Source organism: Oncorhynchus clarkii, chromosome 25 (genome assembly GCF_045791955.1).
Source record: "Oncorhynchus clarkii lewisi isolate Uvic-CL-2024 chromosome 25, UVic_Ocla_1.0, whole genome shotgun sequence".
NCBI lineage: Eukaryota > Metazoa > Chordata > Actinopteri > Salmoniformes > Salmonidae > Oncorhynchus > Oncorhynchus clarkii.
Genome location: NC_092171.1, coordinates 586158 through 609738, shown reverse-complemented (window position 1 = coordinate 609738; position 23581 = coordinate 586158). Strand labels below are relative to the sequence as shown.

At 43.4% G+C, this 23581-nt stretch overlaps 1 protein-coding gene across 2 annotated transcripts; it reads left to right on the top strand.

Annotated features, from left to right (window-relative positions):
* The first annotated feature begins 533 nt into the window (after positions 1-533).
* LOC139383379 (transcriptional repressor protein YY1-like) lies at positions 534-23581 on the top strand. 2 transcript variants are annotated; one of them, XM_071127904.1, is made up of 6 exons: positions 567-1156; positions 2133-2295; positions 2725-2785; positions 4869-5027; positions 22468-22639; positions 22881-23581. In XM_071127904.1, the coding sequence occupies exons 1-6, from the start codon at positions 655-657 to the stop codon at positions 22919-22921; spliced, it is 1098 nt and encodes a 365-aa protein (XP_070984005.1). In that variant the 5' UTR covers positions 567-654; the 3' UTR covers positions 22922-23581. The 2 variants fall into 2 exon arrangements, with proteins under 2 accessions (XP_070984006.1, XP_070984005.1); XM_071127905.1 differs by lacking the exons at positions 22468-22639; positions 22881-23581 and adding an exon at positions 5881-8022 and having other exon boundaries at positions 534-1156.

Here is a 23581-nt window from a genome sequence, read left to right as displayed (position 1 = left end):
CATTGGCGGCGGCTTATGGTAAAGAAAATAACCTAAAATTCTCTGGCAACAGCTCTGTTGTCAGCATGTCAATTGCACGCTCCCTCAAAACTTGAGACATCTATGGCATTGTATTGTGTGGCAAACTACACATTTTAGAGTGGCCTTTTATCATCACCAGCACAAGGTGCACTTGTGTAATGATTTTGCTGTTTAATGAGATTCTTGAAATGCCACACCTGTCAGGTGGATGGATTATCTTGGCAATGGAGAAAGGCTCATTAACAGGGATGTAAACAAATGTGTGTACAAAATTTTAAAGAAATAACCTTTTTTTGCGTATGTAACATTTCTGGGATCTTTTATTTCAGCTCATGAAACATGGGGTCAACACTTTACATGTTGCATATATTTTCAGTGTAGTTAAATTGATTTCAAAACATATATTGTTCGTTTTTTCAATAAATGTTTAAGTAACTAAACTATATTTGTTGTGATTTTAATTTAGTAAAATTATTTCAGGGGGACTTTTATTTTGAAAAGTAGCCGTATAATCACGTGACCTTAAAGTCGCTATTTTCACAATGCTGTGGAGACGGGAGTAGAACAGAGTTGAGTAGGTTGAAGGCAGTAAAAAAAAACATAACAGGTGTGAGGAATTCAGGGGTTTCCAACATGGCATCATGCGATACCCTGTACATCGAAACGGACGGCTCAGAGATGCCAGCTGAGATAGTGGAACTCCATGAAATCGAAGTGGAGACCATAGAGACAACAGTTGTTGGAGAGGACGACGATGAACAGCCCATGATCGCTTTACAGCCCCTTGACTCAGATGATCCACACTCAATGCATCACCATCATCAGGAGGTAATATTGGTGCAAACACGAGAAGAGGTGGTTGGTGAAGATGATTCGGACATGCACGGAGACGATGATTACGAGGACCAAATTCTTATACCTGTCCCAGTCCCTGCAGCCGAAGAGGAATATATCGAACAAACTCTAGTGACTGTCGCCGGGAAGAGTTCGGGGAGAATGAAGAAGGGGGGAAGCGTGAAGAGAAATAAAAAGATTTACTTGGGTGCACCGGAGGCCAGTGGTAGAAAATGGGAACAGAAACAATTACAGATAAAGACTTTGGAAGGAGAGTTTTCGGTGACCATGTGGGCATCGGGTAAGTTTAACGTTAGAGTTCTATTGAAAGTGTGTTCTTGCAAATTTGCCAGCTGTGTTGTTCTTGCGTTGTGTGCCCTGTAAACTGGGCCTCGTACGGGCGTTGTTCTCTGGCTAATTTTAGCAGAATTCTTAACTGTTTTTCAAGTCCGAATTGCATGCTGTGTATTTGAAATGTTTTTGTTTTTATGGGAAGCCATGTTTTATGTGTTGATGGGCGCCGCCATGTTCCCCTGGAACAGTATGGCGGACCGGAAAAATGGCGTTGATTTGGCCGGGGAAAGATGGCGGCAGTTGGGAGCGAGCGCGCTGTTGCTGGCTCCAGGAGTAGGCCGCTGTGGCGCAGTTCAGCACAGGGGCCTCTGTTCGAAACTCGTGAAAAGCGGGGGAGGGTAGATGACAGACTGGATATGCTACAGCTAGCCACCGTTCTAACCTATTTATATGTGTCTTTAAAACAAAACAAAAAAAAACTAAATTGTGCAATGTCTGCCTTGTTGGCTTTATGAGACCGACTGACCTGAGTGAGAAGATGTCGTTCGATTATTTGACTTTCGTCAGACAGTTCGCTATGGCTAGCTAACTTTAATTCTAGTAACAAACTAATGTGTGTTCACAAACTTGAAACGGCAGCCAGTTAGCTAGCTCCGTTGATTACAGTTTTTCCAAATCCCGATGTTAAGTCTGTCTGCATTGTTGCAAGCTATGGCTATTTACTAAGTCGTACCATTTAAAAACTAGGGTCATTTAAATGGAACTAAAATGTGCACTTGCTGTTCAACTGTGCAGACCAAATACTGCTTTCAACTGTAAAATATGAGATTGTATACCATTTACACAACTATGCTCCCCAGTTTTAAGGCTATACATTTTCCAGGTGCTGGGAATAGTGATTGGCATTTTAATTGGCCATTTGGGTCAGACATCAAATGCAAATAATATCCCTGTTTTAACTCTGCTCTTTTGCTCGGACTCAGATGACAAGAAGGAAATTGACCATGACACTATGGTGGAGGAGCATGTCATCGGGGAGAGTTCCCCTCCCGATTACTCCGAGTACATGACAGGGAAGAAGCTCCCGCCTGGAGGCATCCCAGGGATTGACCTGTCAGACCCCAAACAGCTGGCAGAGTTCGCCAGGTGAGCTGGTGACACAAGCACATGTTCATTAGGCACCTAACGGAGGGAAACTGGGATGGACTTGTCCATTTAGAAACCCTTGTTTTTGTTTTCTGTTGCAAAACATTACCTGTTTTTATTTACCTGTTATTTAACTAGGCAAGTCAGTTAAAGAACAAATTCTTATTTTCAATGACGCCTAGGAACAGTGGGTTAACTGCCTTGTTCAGGGGCAGTATGACAGATTTTTACCTTGTCAGCTCGGATTCGATCTTGCAACCTTACAGTTAACTAGTCCAACGCTCTAACAACTAGGCTACCTGCCGCCCCTGTTCCGTGATATAATAAATAAAACCATATGTAGGCTTATGTACTGTTACAACGTTCCCCTCTTGAACTCTCCTCAAGTGTAGTGAATACAAGTTCTTTGACCTATCATGTCTTTTACAGGATGAAGCCACGAAAAATAAAGGAGGACGACTCTCCCAGGACGATAGCCTGCCCCCACAAAGTAAGCGTGCTCTACTAGTCTTAAGGACTAGATTCCATCGTTAGCGTTGTCAAATCCACAAGTGGTACCTTTGCGTTACCTTATCGCAGACACTGCCATTGGCTGCAACAAAACCACACCCTACTTTGTCTGACAAAATCCCTTGCAGCCACGTACGTTTATGCCACCGCGATACAAGTTCAAACATTCGAATGCGTGATGTTCTATTGTCTACAGCTTGATTACACTGATAAGATATAGCCCCCCCCATCCAGATTTACATCAAAACATGTATATAAGCATATCATTATTTCTATCATTGATAGAGCCTATAATAGGAAGAGTGGCCTTTGACACGAGCAGACGCTCACCGATTTGTCAGCTGATGCTGCAGTTGCGCCTTCAAAACATCGCTATGCTAATGTTGGCCTAACTGGTATTGGAGAATGGTAACACAGCCACTAGAGCAGTGTTTGGGTAAATAATGTTAGTCATCTAGCCGGTATGCTCTGTGATTGCTCTATAAAAATCCGCATTGCGGACGGAATCCAGAACTAATGCATCAGTTATTTGTATTTTTATGCAACTTTCTGAAATGTAGAGGAATGTCTTTGTGGGTGTGAGGTGCTCGCGCATGTCTACATGTTGTGTAGCCATTAGCGATGATGCCAATGATAACTTTCTTCTGGTAGAGATGGAAAGGCGTTCCCAAAAACCTTCTCAGTTAACTAAAAAGTAGCCCATGGCTACCTGTCAGAATGATATGATTATTGGTATCTGTCCAGTGGCCATTTGTTTAGCAAACTGCAATCACATGAGTGCTACAGCAACACTGCTTAACCTCTCTGGGATACGTGGGGACGCTAGCGTCCCACCTGGCCAAAAGCCAGTGAAAATACAGAGCGCCAAATTCAAATAAATTACTATAAAAATTAATCCTTCATGAAATCACGCATGTAAGATACCAAATTAAAGCTACACTTGTTGTGAATCTAGCCAATATTTCAAAAAGGCTTTTCGGCAAAAGCAAACGATGCTATTATCTGAGGATAGCACCATAGTAAACAAAGAGAGAGAAGCATATTTTTAACCTATATATATATATATATATATATATATATATATATATATATATATGAATGACAGAATTAATCGAACAAAAGGACCATATATATATATATCCAAAATGTCAATTTATTTGGCGCGTTTGATCCAGAAAAACACCGGTTCCAACTTGCGCAACGTGACTACAAAATATCTCAAAAGTTACCTGTAAACTTTGCCAAAACATTTCAAACTACTTTTGTAATACAACTTTAGGTATTTTTTAACGTAAATAATCAATGAAATTGAAGGCCGGATGATCTGTGTTCAATACAGGAGGAAAACAAACTGTAGCTTTCTGGTCACGCGCCTCTAACTAACAGTACACTACAAGTGACCCACGTTTTGAACAGGGCTAATTCATTACACAGAGGAAAAACCTCAACCAATTTCTAAAGACTGGTGACATCCAGTGGAAACGGTAGGAACTACAAGAAAGTCCCTTAGAACTCTGGATTCCCAATGAAAACCCATTGAAAAGAGTGACCTAAAAAAAACTGAATGGTTTGTCCTCGGAGTTTCGCCTGCTAAATACATTCTGTTATACTCGCAGACATGATTCAAACAGTTTTAGAAACTTCAGAGTGTTTTCTATCAAAATCCTATCCAAATAGGATTTCTACCCAAATTATATCCAAATACTAATAATATGCGTATCTTACCTTCTGGGGATGAGTAGCAGGCAGTTCAATTTGGGCATTCTTTTCATCCAGATGTGAAAATACTGCCCCCTGTCACCAAGAAGTTAACCAAACAGTCTCTTCCTGGTGAGCACTTGTGTTTAAAGGGTAACACCCATAAATACAATTCTTACATTTTTCCCAGACCTCAAGAGTAGTCTCCTGATGTGGTTTAAACATTGTTGAGGACATCTTTTTAAAATAGTGTGCTTTTGGGAAACCAGAAACCTGGTGAAAGGTTTAAGTGCTCTGATGTGGACCTTTTGATCTTGTCATTTCTGAAATTACACAATGATTAATTGCTACCTTTGCCTCTGCAGGGGTGCACTAAAATGTTCAGGGATAACTCAGCGATGAGGAAGCATTTGCACACCCACGGACCGCGTGTTCACGTCTGCGCCGAATGTGGAAAGGCCTTTGTTGAAAGCTCTAAACTGAAGAGGCATCAACTTGTTCATACCGGAGAGAAGCCTTTCCAGGTATGTTTCCCCCAGCCCCTTCAAAATGGCTTCTAATTGAGAGATCTACTTCTTGTCTAACAATTACAGTTTCACAGGGATGCCATCTGCACTTTTCCGCGGTATTTGCCATTTTGATCTCAATAGGTAATCCACATGAGTAGTGTAGAGCCGTAAAAATCGGGCGGTGGCGCTATAAAAGAGGGGCATGAACAGATCTCCCTGGGAGAATCTCAATTGCATACTACTCGTGTCCTCTCTCTCCTTGCCTTCTCAAAACTCAGCCAGAGGATGCGAGGGGTATGCAATTGATTCTCACCCTGTGTGATCACACACCCCACGCAACTGGGACATTTGGAATGCAACTCCAGGTAAGCAACCTGTGTTTGAAATAATACTGTGACTATAGTTGCATGTATGTTTTGAAAGCACAACTTATTACACACAAAGTTATTAATGTTAGCAAGCTGTTTTGCTGTCACACTGCCATAGAGGAAAAATGGAGCACAGTGACAGTCATGCTTGTGCCTTTACATCACTGAAAATTGTCAGTTTCTAGCCCAAACCACTCAAAAGTTATGCCCCATTTTACCGGAGCTACCTTCTCCGCTTTCTACTGCAATGCTACTCGGTATCTTGTTAGTAAAAATTTGGTGTTCCGAAAACCCCATTCTAGCAGTTTACACTGTTCTTCTTGTTTCCGTGTGCATTTTTGTCACTTTTTTGTGCCCTGTGTATACATTTTGTTTGATTTGCAACACTTTCAACTTAACTTAAACATGGCATGTATAGCCAGCCATACACCCATAGGTGCCCAGATTGTCAACCAGCATTGTAGCCTCATAATAAAATCTACTCTCTCCTTCTCTTTAAGTGCACGTTTGAGGGCTGCGGTAAGCGGTTCTCTTTGGACTTTAACTTACGCACGCACGTGCGGATTCACACTGGAGACCGACCCTACGTCTGTCCGTTCGACGGCTGCAACAAGAAGTTTGCCCAATCTACCAACCTCAAGTCTCACATCCTCACACATGCTAAAGCTAAAAACAATCAGTGAACCAACCAACCACTGTGAGGATACGCCCCCCCCCCCCCCCCCAATATCTTCGCCTAATGTACAGAGAAGAAAACAACAAACTCTAATGATGCTTAACACCAACCCTGCCACCTTGGCACGATCTTGAAAGAAAAGCATAACGTTTCTTCTTGTGAAGATAGGAAGTTCTTGGACCTGCAACCGATAAGACAAGTTATTTATAATGCAGCACCCAAAGAGAAGGAATTGACATTTTAAAGTTATGTTCTCCATCAGCATAGCAAAATAATTGCTTTTAAATTTTGTACCCTTTTTTTAAGTGTGCATATTGTACACTTTCTCTGGCTTAGTGGTATTATGCATGTTTGTTTTCCCTGAGGATTGAAATCTATGATGGCTCTTGGAGGAGAATTTGCAGTTTGTATTTCCTTGCTTTTCCCCCCTGTAAAATGTTTATTTGGATGGGTAGGGGTGTTCTTTACAGATTTTCATTTTGTATAATTGTAACGTACACATATATTGGAATCATGTAAATAATGGCAATGTGATTTTAAGTAGGGGTTTTCTTTTATCCCTGCACTGCCAGAGAGCAAAAACATGTAATATCCATCAAATCCTTTCTGTTTAGTTGAACACACAATACAACCAGAACTGGTGAAACAGTTGCTTTATTGAAATATTTTTTACAGGCACAATTAACTTTCGCTAATATTGACCTCCCCAATAAGCGGCCAATAAAAACCTGTCCATAAGCAAGCAATTATTTGTTTGTTTCAGACAATTCCTATTGTATTTTTTTTATTTAACCAGGTAAGACCCATTGAGGTTAAACTTCTTTTGCGAGGGTGACCTAGCAAGAAGGCAAAATAAGGAAATGGCAGCGTGTACATGAGAAATTCTAAATACAAACAAGACTGTGTCACAAGTTGGGGATACAATTTAAAGATTAGAAACAACTGAAGCTATTGCAAACAGTGTTGTCGATCAGTCTTAAAGGCAGGCAAGGACACTAAAATCCCTTAACTTTATATTTTAAAGCATGTTCCAGGTTGAAGGGGCATAATGGGAGAAAAAAAAATCTACATCTCAGTTCTAGCCTTAGGAACAGACAAGGACAGCAGCGACTGTGAGCAAAGACTTTGAGTGACTGATCTGGTCAGTAAGGAACATAGATACAAAGGGAGTTGTCCTATCAATGTTTGTTTGTAAACAAGTGTACCAGTGGTTAAGAGAGAGGTCCATTGCACCATAGCATACAGATCACAGTGATGGGTGAGTGATCTAGCATTTGTAATAAATCTTAAAACACCATGATATACGCTGTGTCCAGAGTTTAAGGTACTCGCTGAGGCCTGTGTATAGACTATCGCCATAATCCGGCACTGATAAAGTGCTTTGAACAAGATCCTTGACTAACATTGAAACGCAAGATTTGTTCCTAAAATAGAAACCCAATTTCAGTTTCTCGATCAAGTTATGTGCTGTTTAAAATTCAGCTTTTTATCTAACCACTTCCCAAGATACTTAGGAGGTGACTGTATCAATTTGCTGGCCTTAGTTAAAATCTGCAAGTCTGTTTACTTTCAGGGAAGAGAATCATAAGTTTCAATTTGAAAAGCTACCTTTGAATGACATCAAAGCCAACTAAGTCCTGAAAAGCCTCAATATTAGATGCGCTAGAATAAATTATTTTGTAATCAGCATGGAGATTTGCAGAGTCAACAGTCTTCCCTATATCATTTATATACAGTGTAAAAAGGATGGGACCTAAAATTGAGGCCTGGGGAACTCCTTTTGTCAGCCTTTGAAACTCCGATTCCATACCCTTCTGTGCTACACACTGTTTTGTCAGAAAGGTAGTTTTGGAACCAATCCATTGCATCAGCCCTTTTAAAACAACCTTTTTTAGTCTATACAACAGCAAGGCATAGTCAAGTGTCGAAGGCCTTTGATAAGTCAATAAAATGTGAAAAACAGTGATTTTTTTTTCTTGTCATGGGTATCTAGAATATCACCTACAACGCTACTTACTGCAGTAATTGTACAATGCTTGGCTCTAAAACCTGACTGGAATTGAGAACTGAGTTATTATGAAGAAAGTGAGTTCACCAGGTTTTACATATCTTTTGCCAGTGCAGACAGTTTAGATGTGGGATTTATTTATTTTATTTCACCTTTATTTAACCAGGTAGGCCAGTTGAGAACAAGTTCTCATTTACAACTGCGACCTGGCCAAGATAAAGCAAAGCAGTGTGACACAAACAACACAGAGTTACACATAAAGACAGTCAATAACACAATAGAAAAATCTGTGTACAGTGTGTGCAAATGTAGAAGAGTAGGGAGGTAGGCAATAAATAGGCCCTAGAGGTGAAAATAATTACGATTTAGCATAAATACTGGAGTAATAGATGTACAGATTATAATGTGCAAGTAGAGATACTGGGGTGCAAGAGGGTAAGTAATAATATGGGGTTGAGGTTGTCGGGTGTGCTATTTACAGTTTGGCTGTGTACAGGTACAGTGATCAATTCAAACATTTTCAAATCAAATTTTATTTGTCACTTACACATGGTTAGCAGATGTAAATGTGAGCGTAGCGAAATGCTTGTGCTTCTAGTTCCGACAATGCAGTAATAACCAACGAGTAATCTAACCTAACAATTTCACAACCGCTACCTTATACACACAAGTGTAAAGCGATGAAGAATATGTACATAAAGATATATGAATGAGTGATGGTACAGAACGGCATAGGGAAGATGCAGTAGATGGTATTGAATACAGTATATACAGTGGGGAGAACAAGTATTTGATACACTGCCGATTTTGCAGGTTCTCCTACTTACAAAGCGTGTAGAGGTCTGTCATTTTTATCATAGGTACACTTCAACTGTGAGAGACGGAATCTAAAACAAAAATACAGAAAATCACATTGTATGATTTTTAAGTAATTAATTTGTATTTTATTGCATGACATAAGTATTTGATCACCTACCAACCAGTAAGAATTCCGAAAGTTCAAGATGACGGTCAATCACCCTCGGTCTGGGGCTCCATGCAAGATCTCACCTCGTGGGGCATGAGGAAGGTGAGGGATCAGCCCAGAACTACACGGCAGGACCTGATCAATGACCTGAAGAGAGCTGAGATCATAGTCTCAAAGAAAACCATTAGTAACACACTACACCGTCATGGATTAAAATCCTGCAGCGCACGCAAGGTCCCCCTGCTCAAGCCAGCGCATGTCCAGGCCCGTCTGAAGTTTGCCAATGGCCATCTGGATGATCCAGAGGAGGAATGGGAGAAGGTCATGTGGTCTGATGAGACACAAATAGAGCTTTTTGGTCTAAACTCCACTCGCCATGTTTGGAGGCAGAAGAAGGATGATTACAACCCCAAGCACACCATCCCAACCGTGAAGCATGGAGGTGGAAACATCATTCTTTGGGGATGCTTTTCTGCAAAGGGGACAGGACGACTGCACCATATTGAGGGGAGGATGGATGGGGACATGTATCGCGAGATCTTGGCCAACAACCTCCTTCCCTCAGTAAGAGCATTGAAGATGGGTCGTGGCTGGGTCTTCCAGCATGACAACGACCCGAAACACACAGCCAGGGCAACTAAGGAGTGGCTCCATAGGAAGCATCTCAAGGTCCTGGAGTGGCCTAGCCAGTCTCCAGACCTGAACCCAATAGAAAATCTTTGGAGGGAGCTGAAAGTCCGTATAGCCCAGCGACAGCCCCAAAACCTGAAGGATCTGGTGAAGGTCTGTATGGAGGAGTGGGCCAAAATCCCTGCTGCAGTGTGTGCAAACCTGGTCAAGAACTACAGGAAACATATGATCTCTGTAATTGCAAACAAAGGTTGTTGTACCAAATATTAGGTTCTGCATTTCTGATGTTTCAAATACTTATTTCATGCAATAAAATGCAAATTAATTACTTAAAAATCATACAATGTGATTTTCTGGATTTTTGTTTTAGATTCCGTCTCTCAAGTGTACCTATGATAAAAATTACAGACCTCTACATGCTTTGTAAGTAGGAAAACCTGCAAAATCGGCAGTATATCAAATACTTGTTCTCCCCACTGTACCTATGAGATGAGTAATGTAGGGTATGCAAACATTATATTAAGTGGCATTGTTTAAACTGGCTAGTGATACATTTTTTTTACATGTATGGCAGCAGCCACTCAATGTTAGTGGTAGCTGTTTAACAGTCTGATTGCCTTGAGATAGAAGCTGTTTTTCAGTCTCTCGGTCCCTGCTTTGATGCACCTGCACTGACCTCGCCTTCTGGATGTTAGCGGGGTGAACAGGCAGTGGCTCGGGTGGTTGTTGTCCTTGATGATCTTTATGGCCTTCCTGTGACATCGGGTGGTGTAGGTGTCCTGGAGGGCAGGTAGTTTGCCCCCGGTGATGCGCTGTGCAGACCTCACTACCCTCTGGAGAGCCTTAACGGTTGTGGTCGGAGCAGTTGCTGTACCAGGTGGTGATACAGCCCGACAGGATGCTCTCGATTGCCCATCTGTAAAAGTTTGTGAGTGCTTTTTGTGACAAGCCAAATGTCTTAATTCCCCTGAGGTTGAAGAGGCACTGCTGCGCCTTCTTCACCACGCTGTCTGTGTGGGTGGACCAATTCAGTTTGTCTGCGATGTGTACGCCGAGGAACTTAAAACTTCTCCCCTCTCCACTACTGTCCCGTCGATGTGGATAGGTGGGTGCTCCCTCTGCTGTTTCTTGAAGTCCACGATCATCTCCTTTGTTTTGTTGACATTGAGTGTGAAGTTATTTTCCTGACACCACACTCCGAGGGCCCTCACCTCCTCCCTGTAGGCCGTCTCGTCGTTGTTGGTAATCAAGCCTACCACTGTAGTGTCATCTGCAAACTTGATGATTGAGTTGGATACGTGCATGGCCACGCAGTCGTGGGTGAACAGGGAGTACAGGAGAGGGCTCAGAACGCACCCTTGTGGGGCCCCAGTGCTGAGGATCAGGGGGGTGGAGATGTTGTTACCTACCCTCACCACCTGGGGGCGGCCCGTCAGGAAGTCCAGTACCCAGTTGCACAGGGCGGGGTCGAGACCCAGGGTCTCGAGTTTGATGACGAGTTTGGAGGGCACTATGGGGTTAAATGCTGAGCTGTAGTCGATGAACAGCATTCTCACATAGGTATTCCTCTTGTCCAGATGGGTTAGGGCAGTGTGCAGTGTGGTTGCGATTGCGTCGTCTGTGGACCTATTGGGGCGGTAAGCAAATTGGAGTGGGTCTAGGGTGTCAGGTAGGGTGGAGGTGATATGCACTTCAATGCACTTCATGATGATGAAAGTGAGTGCTACGGGGCAGTAGTTGTTTAGCTCAGTTACCTTAGCTTTCGTGGGAACAGGAACAATGGTGGTCCTCTTGAAGCATGTGGGAACAGCAGACTGGGATAAGGATTGATTGAATATGTATGTAAACACACCAGCAAGCTGGTCTGCGCATGCTCTGAGGACGCGGCTTGGGATGCCGTCTGGGCCTGCAGCCTTGCGAGGCTTAACACGTTTAAATGTTTTACTCACGTCGGCTGCAGTGAAGGAGAGTCCGCAGGTTTTGGTAGCGGGTCATGTCAATGTCACTGTATTGTCCTCAAAGCGAGCAAAGAAGTTGTTTAGTCTGTCTGGGAGCAAGACATCCTTTTTGTAATCCGTGATTGACAGTCGACCCTGCCACATACCTCTTGTGTCTGAGCCGTTGAATTGCGACTCTACTTTGTCTCTATACTGACGCTGAGCTTGTTTGATTGCCTTGCGGAGAGGAATAGCTACACTGTTTGTATTCGGTCATGTTTCCGGTCACCTTGCCCTGGTTAAAAGCAGGAGTTCGCGCTTTCAGTTTCACGCGAATGCTGCCATCAATCCACAGTTTTTGGTTGGGGAATGTTTTAATAGTTGCTGTGGGTACGACATCGCCAATGCACTTGCTAATGAACTCGCTCAGCGAATCAGCGTATTCGTCAATGTTGTTGTTTGCTTCGATTACGTGGATTGAGATATGTTCCGCATTACGTCAATCTTGAAGCATGGAATCAGATTGGTCGGACCAGCGTTGAACAGACCTGAGAGCGTGTGCTTCCTGTTTCAGTTTCTGTCTATAGGCTGGAAGCAACAAAATGGAGTCGTGGTCAGCTTTTCCGAAAGGAGGGCGGGGGAGGGCCTTATATGCGTCGCGGAAGTTAGCATAACAATGATCCAGGGTTTTACCAGCCCTGGTAGCACAATCGATATAGTCTTGTTTTCAGATTAGCCTTGTTAAAATCCCCAGCTGCAATGAATGCAGCCTCAGGATATGTGGTTTCCACATAAGCTGCTCAGACAGCTGATGCTTAAAGTTAGTGAGGGAGATACAAGACTCGCGCTTCAGAGATTTTTGCAATTCGTTCCAGTCATTGGCAGCAGAGAACTGTAAGAAAAGGCGGCCAGATGAAGTGTTGGCTTTGGGGATGACAAGTGCAATATACCTGCTGGAGCGTGTGCTTCGGGTGAGTGTTGCTATGGTGACCAGTGAGCTGAGATAAGGCGGGGCTTTACCTAGCAATGACTTATAGATGACCTGGAGCCAGGGGGTTTGGCGACGACTATGAAGTGAGGGCCAGCCAATGAGAGCATACAGGTCGTGGTGGTGGGTAATATATGTGGCTTTGGTGATAAAACGGATGGCACTGTGATAGACTACATCCAGTTTGCTAAGTAGAGTGTTGGGTGGTATTTTGTAAATTACATCGCCGAAGTCAAGGATCAGTATGATAGTCAGTTTTACGAGGGTATGTTTGGCGGCATGAGTGAAGGAGGCTTTGTTGCAAAATAGGAAGCCGATTCTAGATATAATTTTGGATTGGAGATGCTTAATGTGAGTCTGGAAGGAGAGTTTACAGTCTAACCAGACACCTAGGTATTTGTAGTTGTCCACATATTCTAGGTCAGAACCGTCCAGAGTAGTGATGCTAGTCAGGCGGGTGGGTGCGGGCAGCAATTGGTTGAAGAGCATGCACTTAGTTTTACTAGCATTTAAGAGCAGTTGGAGGCCATGGAAGGAGTGTTGTATGGCGTTGAAGCTCGTTTAGAGCGTTTTTAGCACAGTCTCCAAGGAAGGGCTATCATTGATATATACACAGAAAAGAGTCGGCCTGAGAATTGAACCCTGTGGCACCCCCATAGAGACTGCCAGTGGTCCGGACAACAGGCCCTCCGATTTGACACACTGAACTCTATCGGAGAAGTAGTTGGTGAACCAGGCGAGGCAGTCATTTAATAAGCCAAGGCTATCAAGTCTGCCGATAAGAATGCGGTGATTGACAGTGTCGAAAGCCTTGGCCAGGTCAATGAAGACGGCTGCACAGTACTGTATTTTATCAATGGCAGTTATGATATCATTTAGAACCTTGAGCGTGGCTGAGGTGCACCCATGACCAGCTCGGAAACCAGATTGCATAGTGGAGAAGGTACGTTGGGATTCGATATGGTCGGTGATTTGTTTATTAACTTGGCTTTCGAAGATTTTAGAAAGGCAGGGCAGGATGGATATTGGTCTATAACAGTTTGGGTCTAGAGTGTCTCCCCCTTTGAAGAGGGGGATGACCGCAGCAGCTTTCCAATCTTTGGCGATCTCAGATGATACGAAAGAGAGGTTGAATAGGCTAGTAATAGGAGTTGCAACAATTTTGGCTGATAATTTTAGAAAGAGAGGGTCCAGATTGTCTAGCCCACTGATTTGTAGGGATCCAGATTTAGCGGTTGGGGGGTGCTGCAAGGGGTGCTGCAGGGGGTGCTGAGATGTTGGCAGCCAGATGGAATGCATGGCCAGCCGTGGAAAAATGCTTATTGAAATGATCGATAATCATAGATTTATCGGTGGTGACAGTGCTTCCTGTCCTCAGTGCAGTGGGCAGCTGAGAGGAGGTGCTCTTATGCCTTATGTAAAGGCGTGACAGGCTGCTTTCCAGACTTTTGGAATGGTATTACTCACCAATTAAATATTTAATATGAAAGTGAGAGGGGCAGCAATGATCTCTGCACCAATTTTTAGAAAATAAGCGTTTAATTCATCCTGGCCAGCCGCTTTCTTAATATCAATAGATGTGAGTGCCTTTTACAACTTCTGAAAGCTCAATCTCGGTAAAATGGATTTAGTGGTTTTCCATAATTTCGAAGCTAGATTTGCATTTCCGTGTTAACAAGGTGGACTTATTTCTCAGTACCCTGAATAACTGCCATTCAGCCTGGGAATTACCCTTTCTGGCTTTGGCCCATTGTGTATTTGTTTATGGATCAAATCAGATAATTCACCTGTAAACCAGGCTAACAACATTGTCTTGAATGAAGTGTCTGAGCTGTAAATTGAGGACCAATTAAATCAGATTCCCTCCCTCCCGCAAAAAAAATTGAGGAAGACAACTGATTAAATATTTTTAAACAAATATTTTTTGGTTAATGTAAAAATACCTATCACATTTAGTAATGACAGAATGCATTTGAAACTTCACCCACGTTATAACTTCACACACTTCACACACTTGTTTGACTTAATATTTTTTTTATCGATAGTCGGCTGGAAAAGGTGCTTAGGTAGCGGCAGATAGCCTAGCGGTTAAGAGCGTTGGGCCAGTAACAAAAAGGTTGGTGGTTCAATTGCTGAGCCGGCAAGGTGGAAAAACTTGCGTTCTGCCCATGAGCAACACAGTTAACCCCCCAACAACTGCCCCATGGGCCTCGATCACATCAACCGTGATTTGCATTTTGGTACACCAGAAGTACATTCATTTCCAATAGAACGCTGCATTTTCCTTGCAGCATTGCGTTGCAGATGCAGTGCGTTCTGTGGTGCATACGTTGGATTTAACTAACTATGCGTGGACGGTTTGACAGAAATGTTAGCAGAAGGTGAACGTTGGACTTTTGTTACACACAAATCCAGATGATACTGTGTACTATTTTGCGTAAGACACTGTCGGTGTGATCAAGGCATAAGGCAGCCCACACACCTCTCTGATTCCACCCCGTATAATCGACGACTATCATCAGAAATCAAGCGATATGAATCAGACATTGGGGCGCCGCCTGACCCACTAGTTGGTCAGATAGTTCAAATCAACGTTTCATTTTGTGGTGTAGATGTACAGTGTTGACAATGACACAATAACGCAATAACACATTTCCAGCATGGCCGACGACCAGACCTCCCTTGCCTTGCCCGCCATAGGAAGCAAAATGGTCATTAATAAATAATAAGTGCATTGCATTTGTAGCTCCGAAATGAATACAAAATATTTAAAACATTGTTTTAAACTTCCTCTAAACGAGCTCCGGCAACTCGTGACCCAGCTGGCTAGCTTAACTGACATTGCAAATCCGACCACGACTCCATCTTACTTGTGCCGTCCTATAGGCAGAAACTCAAACAGGATGTACCCGTGACAAGAACCATTCAACACTGGTCTGACCAATCGGAGTCCACGCTTCAAGATTGTTTTGATCGCGTGGACTGGAAAATGTTCTGGGAAGCCTCAGACAATAACATTGATTTATACGCTGACTCGGTGAGTGAGTTTGTTAGGAAGTGCATTGGAGATGTTGTACCCACTGTGACTACTAAAACCTATCCCAACCAGAAACCTTGGATAGAAGGCGACATTTGCGCAAAACTGAAAGCACGAACCACAAACCACCTCATTCAACCATGGAAAGAGGTTGGGGGAATGTGGCCGATTAAAAACTGTAGTTATTCTCTCCGCAAGGCAATCAAACAAGCGAAATGTCAGTATAGGGACAAAATGGAGTCGCAATTCAACGGCCCAGACACGAGACGTATGTGGCAGGGTGGATAGGCAATTATGGACTACAAAAAGAAAACCAGCCACGTCACGGACACCGATGTCTTGCTCCCAGACAAGCTAAACACCGTCTTTGCCCCCTTTGAGGATAATACAGTGCCACTGACGCGGCCCGCTATGAAGGACAGCGGGCTCTCCTCCGTGGCCGAAGTGAGTAAAACATTTAAATGTGTAAACACTCGCAAGGCTGCTGGCCCAGACGGCATCCCTAGCCGCATCCTCAGAGCATGCGCAGACCAGCTGGCTGGTGTGTTTACGGACATATTCAATCGCTCCCATATCCCAGTCTGCTGTCCCCACATGCTTCAAGATGGCCACCATTGTTCCTGTACCAAAGAAGGCAAAGATAACTGAACTAAATGACTATTGCTCTGTAGCACTCACTTCTGTCATCATGAAGGGCTTTGAGAGACTTGTTAAGGATCATTTCACCTCCACCTTACCTGCCACCCTACACCCACTTCAGTTTGCATACTGCCCCAACAGGTCCACAGACGATGCAATCTCCATCACACTGCACACTGCCCTACCCCATCTGGACAAGAGGAATACCTATGTAAGACTGCTGTTCATTGACTAGAGCTCAGCATTCAACACCATAGTACCCCCCCCCCCCCCCCCCCCCCAAGCTCATCATTAAGCTTAAGGCCCTGGGTCTCAACGCTGACCTGTGTAATTGGGTAACAGTAACTTTCTGATGGGCCGCCCCCAGGTGGTGAAGGTAGGAAACAACATCTCCACTTCGCTGATCCTCAACACTGGGGCCCCACAAGGATGCGTGTTCAGCGCCCTTTCCTGTACTCCTTGTTCACCCATGATTGCGTGGCCATGCATGCCTCCAACTCAATCATCAAGTTTGCAGACGACACAACAGTACTGGGCTTGATCACCAACAATGACGAGACAGCCTACAGGGAGGAGGTGAGGGCACTCGAAGTGTGGTGTCAGGAAAACAACCTCTCACTCAATGTCATCAAAACAAAGGGGATGATTGTGGACTTCAGGAAACAGCAGAGGGAGCACCCCCCCCCCCTATCCACATCGACGGGGCAGTAGTGGAGAAGGTGGAAAGACAAACTGAAATGGTCCACCCACACAGACAGCGTGGTGAAGAAGGCTGAAGATATTTGTCTTGTCACCTAAATCCCTCACACACTTTTACAGATGCACAATCGAGAGCATCCTGTCGGGCTGTATCACCGCCTGGGACGGCAACTGCACCACAAGCCTCTCCGAGGGTAGTGCGTGGTCTGCACAACTTATCACCGGGGGCAAAATACCTGCCCTCCGGCACACCTACAGCACCCGATGTCACAGGAAGGCCAAAAATATCATCAAGGACAACAACCACCCGAGCTACCGCCTGTTCACCCCGCTATCATCCAGAAGTTGAGGTCAGTACAGGTGCATCAAAGCTGGGACCGAGAGACTGAATAACAGCTTCTATCTTAAGGCCATCAGACTGCTAAACAGCCATCACTAACATAGAGAGGCTGCTGCCAACATACAGATCCATATCACTGTCCACTTTAATTAATGGATTTAATAAAGGTATCACTAGTCACTTTAAATAATGCCACTTTAATAATGTTTACATATCCTACATTACTCATCTCATATGTACAGTATATACTGTATTTCATACCATCTATTGCATCTTGCCTATGCCGCACAGCCATCTCTCATCCATATATTTATATGTACATATTCTTATTCCATCCCTTTACATTTGTGTGTATAAGGTAGTTGTTGTGAATTTGTTAGATTACTTGTTAGATATTACTGCACTGTCGGAACTAGCAGCACAAGCATTTCGCTACGCTCGCATTAACATCTGCTAACCATGTGTATGTGACAAATAAAATGTGATGTTCTGATTTTACAGCCCATTGTTACAAAATGATTTACAAACAGAAGCAAAATCACCATTACAATAACAACACAGTAACATAACAATACTGGTTCAGACAACATATAATGGCAACAACCTCACTAGTGTTCTGACTTTACTTTCATTAATCTGATGACTGTTATTTATTTAATCCACTAACTATGTTTAATTGTTACCCGATTAAATAACGGAAGAGGTTGTTTAAAGAGTTACCATCTCCTGAATTAAACTCTAAGGTATATCTAGTTCATCGATAAATAGTCATCTTATTAATCAAATCAAATGTATTTATATAGCCCTTCGTACATCAGCTGATATCTCAAAGTGCTGTACAGAAACCCAGCCTAAAACCCCAAACAGCAAGCAATACAGGTGTAGAAGCACGGTGGCTGGGAAAAACTCCCTAGAAAGGCCAAAACCTAGGAAGAAACCTAGAGAGGAACCAGGCTATGTGGGGTGGCCAGTCCTCTTCTGGTTGTGCCGGGTGGAGATTATAACAGAACATGGCCAAGATGTTCAAATGTTCATAAATGACCAGCATGGTAGAATAATAATAAGGCAGAACAGTTGAAACTGGAGCAGCAGCACGGCCAGGTGGACTGGGGACAGCAAAGGAGTCATCATGTCAGGTAGTCCTGAGGCATGGTCCTAGGGCTCAGGTCCTCCGAGAGAGAGAAAGAAAGAGAGAATTAGAGAGAGCACACTTAAATTCACACAGGGCACCGAATAGGACAGGAGAAGTACTCCAGATATAACAAACTGACCCTAGCCCCCCGACACATAAACTACGGCAACATAAATACTGGAGGCTGAGACAGGAGGGGTCAGGAGACACTGTGGCCCCATCCGAGGACACCCCCGGACAGGGACAAACAGGAAGGATATAACCCCACCCACTTTTCCAAAGCATAGCCCCCACACCACTAGAGGGATATCTTCAACCACCAACCTACCATCCTGAGACAAGGCCGAGTATAGCCCACAAAGATCTCCGCAACGGCACAACCCTCCGCCACAGCACAACCCTCTTATCATATCATCATTCTGAACAGTCGTAACCTCATGCATCTGCAAAAACTCCAGCTGTGCTCATGATTGCACACTGAATGGCGCTGAAGGGGATGGCTGCCGCCTTATCGTCTCTTAACCAACCATGCTATTTTGTTTGTTTTTTCGCGTTGTTCGTAACTTGTTTTGTACATAATGTTGCTGCTACCATCTCTTATGACCGAAAAGAGCTTCTGGACATCAGAACTGACGTTACTCACCTCAGATTTGACGAAGAGTTTTTCTTCAATGAGTCGGACGGGGGGGATATACTACTACAGACACCCGACCAGGACCAGATCCCTGATCCCTGTCAGATCCCTGTCATTCGCTGGAGAAGGAAAAATATCAGGGTGCCTTGTGAGGATCAGGCAATGAGTGGCTAATCTGCCTTTGCCTTCCATCCTGCTAGCTAACCATCAATCGCTGGAAAATAAATGGGACCAACTGAATTAACGTATATACTACCAACGGGACATTAAAAACTGAAATATCTAATGTTTCACCAAGTCGTGGCTGAACGACGACATTAACAACATACAACTGGTGGGTTATACACTCTATCAGCAGGATAGAACAGGAGCCTCTGGTAAGACACGGGGCGGAGGCCTATGCATATATGTAAACAACAGCTGGTGCACGATATCTAAGGAAGTCTCAAGGGTTTGCTCGCCTGAGTTAGAATATCGCATGATAAGCTGTGGACCACACTATCTACCTAGAGAGTTTTCATCTGTATTTTTTTGTAGCTGTCAACATACCACCACAGACCGATGCTGGCACTAAAACCGCACTCAGTGAGCTGTATACCGCAATAAGCAAACAGGAAAACACTCATCCAGAGGCGTCGGCCCTAGTGGCCGGGGACTTTAATGCAGGGAAACTTAAATCAGTTTTACCTAAATTCTATCAGCATGTTAAATGTGCAACCAGAGGGTAAAATATTCTTAACCAACTTTACTCCACACACAGAGACGCGTACAATGCTCTCCCTCGCCCTCCAGTTGGCAAATCTGACCATAATTCTATCCTCCTGATTCCTGCTTACAAGCTAAAATTAAAGCAGGAAGCACCAGTGACTCGGACTATAAAAAAAGTGGTCAGATGAAGCAGATGCTAAACTACAGGACTGTTTTGCTAGCACAAACTGGAATATGTTCCGGGATTCTTCAGATGGCATTGAGGAGTACACCACATCAGTCACTGGCTTTATCAATAAGTGCATCGGGGTCCCCACAGTGACTGTACGTACATACCCCAACCAGAAGCCATGTATTACAGGCAACATTCACACTGAGCTAAAGGGTAGAGCTGCCTCTTTCAAGGAGCAGGACTCTAACCCGGAAGCTGATAAGAAATCCCGCTGTGCCCTCCGACGAACCATCAAACAGGCAAAGCGTCAATACAGGACTAAGATAGAATCGTACCACACCGGCTCCGATTCTCGACGGATGTGACAGGGCTCGCAAACTATTACAGACTACATCACCGGGGTCAAGCTTCCTGTGATCCATGACCTCTATACCAGGCGGTGTCAGAGGAAGGCCCTAAAAATTGTCAAAGACTCCAGCCACCCTAGTCATAGACTGTTCTCTCTGCTTCCGAATGGCAAGTGCACCAAGTAGCACCAAGTCTAGGTCCCAGAGGATTCTAAACAGCTTCTACCCCCAAGCCATAAGACTCCTGAACAGCTTATCAAATGGCTACCCAGACTATTTGCATTGCCCCCCACCCTCTTCTACGCTGCTTACTACTCTCTGTTATTATCTATGCATTGTCACTTTAATAACTCTACCAACATGTACACTAGCGTTCAAAGGTTTGGGGTCACTTAGAAATGTCCTTGTTTTTGAAAGAAGAGCACATTTTTTGTACATTAAAATAACATCAAATTGATCAGAAATACAGCGTAGACATTATTAATGTTGTAAATTACTATTATAGCTGGAAACGGCAGATTTTTTATAGAAAATCTACATAGGCGTACAGAGGCCCATTATCAGCAACCATCACTTCTGTGTTCCAATGTCACGTTGTGTTTGCTAATCCAAGTTTATCATTTTAAAAGGCTAATTCATCATTAGAAACCATTTTGCAATTATGTTAGCACAGCTGAAAACTGTTGTCGTGATGATTAAAGAAGCAATAAACTGCCCTTCTTTAGACTAGTTGAGTATCTGGAGCATCAGCATTTGTGGGTTTGATTACAGGCTCAAAATGGCCAGAAACAAAGACCTTTCTTCTGAAACTCGTCAGTCTATTATTGTTCTGAGAAATGAAGGCTATTCCATGCGAGAAATTGCCAAGAAACTGAAGATCTCGTATAAAGCTGTGTACTACTCCCGTCAAATGAACAGCGTAAACAGGCTCTAACCAGAATAGAAAGAGGAGTGGGAGGCCCCAGTGCATAACTGAGTAAGAGGACAAGTACATTAGTGTCTAGTTTGAGAAATAGATGCCTCAAGTCCTCAACTGGCAGCTTCATTAAATAGTACCTGCAAAATACCAGTCTCAACGTCAACAGTGAAGAGGCGACTCCGGAATGCTGTCCTTCTAGGCAGAGTTCCTCTGTCCGGTGTCTGTGTTATTTTGCCCATCTTAATCTTTTATTTTTATTGGCCAGTCTGTGATATGGATTTTTCTGTGCAACTCTGCTTAGAAGGCCAGCATCCCAGAGTTGCCTCACCAGAATTGTACTGTCAGAGAGAGTGGTGGAGGTGAGGGTCATTAATGTTCTGTTTTATATTCTGTGAACATAAGAAATGGTTTTGTCTTTTTGTAATATCTCTGTGGGTTCCTGGGCAAAAAATTTGGCTTAGAACTTCTTCCTTTGGCCTCACCTTTTAAATAAGACATTAATTGAAAGAATCCTTCCTTGGGTGGTATGGTTCGGCAGTGCCAAGTCTCAAAGCATCCCATCACTCTACAAATCAAGAACCATCCATAAATCCAGACAATTTTACTAAGACTATATGACCAGTACCAACTGCTGCTGTCAGGTCTTACCCCTGCCCCATGGCTAGCTATCAGAGGGTTATGACTGAAAAAAAGAACATTAAAATCCTGGATCCTATCCTCTGCTGTTGTGATAATAATGGTAATTCCTAAGTTATTTAAACTTTTCCCATAGCGATTTGTGTTTAGCCTCTAGTTTATATCAGGGCTCCTTTTTCAATCATCTGCTAGAAAAAAAGCTGAGTTGGTGGAGCAATATTTTTGTCTACTCTTAATAAAATACTATGTGCAATTGCTCTGATTTGAAAATGTGATTCAGTATTATTTACTATTGTGTTATCTTCCTATTGTTTCCTCTAGAATTGGTTTGGGAATGAAAGAATAAAATTGGCCCAGAGTCTAGCTGTCAGCTTACAACAAGCTTACATGTCAGCTTACAACCTGTTTATGAGGGATCACCGTAAAGCAAAAGGTGTACCCACTAAAATTCTCAGGCAGAGGGCTGGCATTTGATTTATAAAAACATATGTGGTAGCTGTGCCTTGTTGGTTTACATTGTTGATATTCAAGTAAGCAGATTTCTGGATCACTGGTAGAAGCGTGGAATGTGTACACCTGATTTTCCTTCACTAAAGCCTTATTTCTGTTTCTGTTTAGATGAAGCAAGTGGACATGGCAGAATTCCATATGGCTGTGGCTGCCAAGAAGGTGGTCATTGAAGTAGAGGGCATGCCAGGTGGAATAGAGTTTTTTAAAAAGCCTTCCCACTATGGCATGGACCAACTATCTACCATTTTGGAGGCAGGCCATGGCATCATGTTCACAATAAGTAAGATGCAACACTCTACAATGTTTCAATTCAGAATTGTAATGTCTTGGTCATTGAGATGAACAACATTGACATGTACAGTACAGGCAGTGGCTTGACCCATTACTTTAGACAATCATGACATTCCCTTTGAACAGATACCCATTGTGGCCACTGCTCTCGCTAAAGGGCAACGGTGGGCTTGTCTGCTGATTATGAAAATATGGAGTAAATGTTTGATTTTTAGAATATCTGTTTTCAGCTGGGGGTGGTGCTGGGCCTAGAGCTGGCGGTAGGAGTTGAGATGGGAGTGGAGCTGGGCCTGGAACAGGGAAAATTACATCCAGCCAACTTGACACAAATGTGGGAAGCATTGGAGTCGACATAGGCCAGCATCCCTGGTGAACGCTTCCAACACATTGTAGAGTTACATTTTTCACATGCGCCGAACACAATAGGTGTAGGTAGACCTGTCGTGGAAGAATCAGAATTTGTTGGTAACATATGTAAGATGTTTTTCATATTCATCATATGTTTGTAAATTACTTCTCATCAAGAATGTTATTTTTGTATAATACTGTGGCAGGGTTGCAGTATCTGTTCTATGTCAAGACTAAGTTGCATGGGGAGAGGTAAAAGTATCATCATGTGTAAACATATCTCTTGACTCCACAATGTGTGCCAGTCAGTGTGTCTCTGTGATCTTGTCAAGATAGGATGGATTTGATATATGCCTGTTGATATGGAGGGTTGGTTTATGGGTCTGGGGTTTGAGAAAGGAGACAAAGCTGAATGATGAATTATGCCGATGCTGTCTTATCCTGTGTGTATCTTTGCTATAAAGGACCTCATTTGAAATGTGGAAGGGGCTCTCAGGGAATTCATGGTTGGACACTGAATTGCCCGAGAGTCACAGGATTGTGATAGAGCTCATATAATTAAAAGATGGACTTTGATAACTAA

What these genes read in the sequence shown, in the direction of transcription:
- LOC139383379 (XM_071127904.1), top strand. Translation starts at nt 655, where the DNA reads ATGGCATCATGCGATACCCTGTACATCGAAACGGACGGCTCAGAGATG. An exon ending in GGTGACCATGTGGGCATCGG is followed by an intron (nt 1,157 to 2,132) that starts GTAAGTTTAACG and finishes GCTCGGACTCAG; the next exon opens with ATGACAAGAAGGAAATTGAC. An exon ending in TGGCATCATGTTCACAATAA is followed by an intron (nt 22,640 to 22,880) that starts GTAAGATGCAAC and finishes ATCTGTTTTCAG; the next exon opens with CTGGGGGTGGTGCTGGGCCT.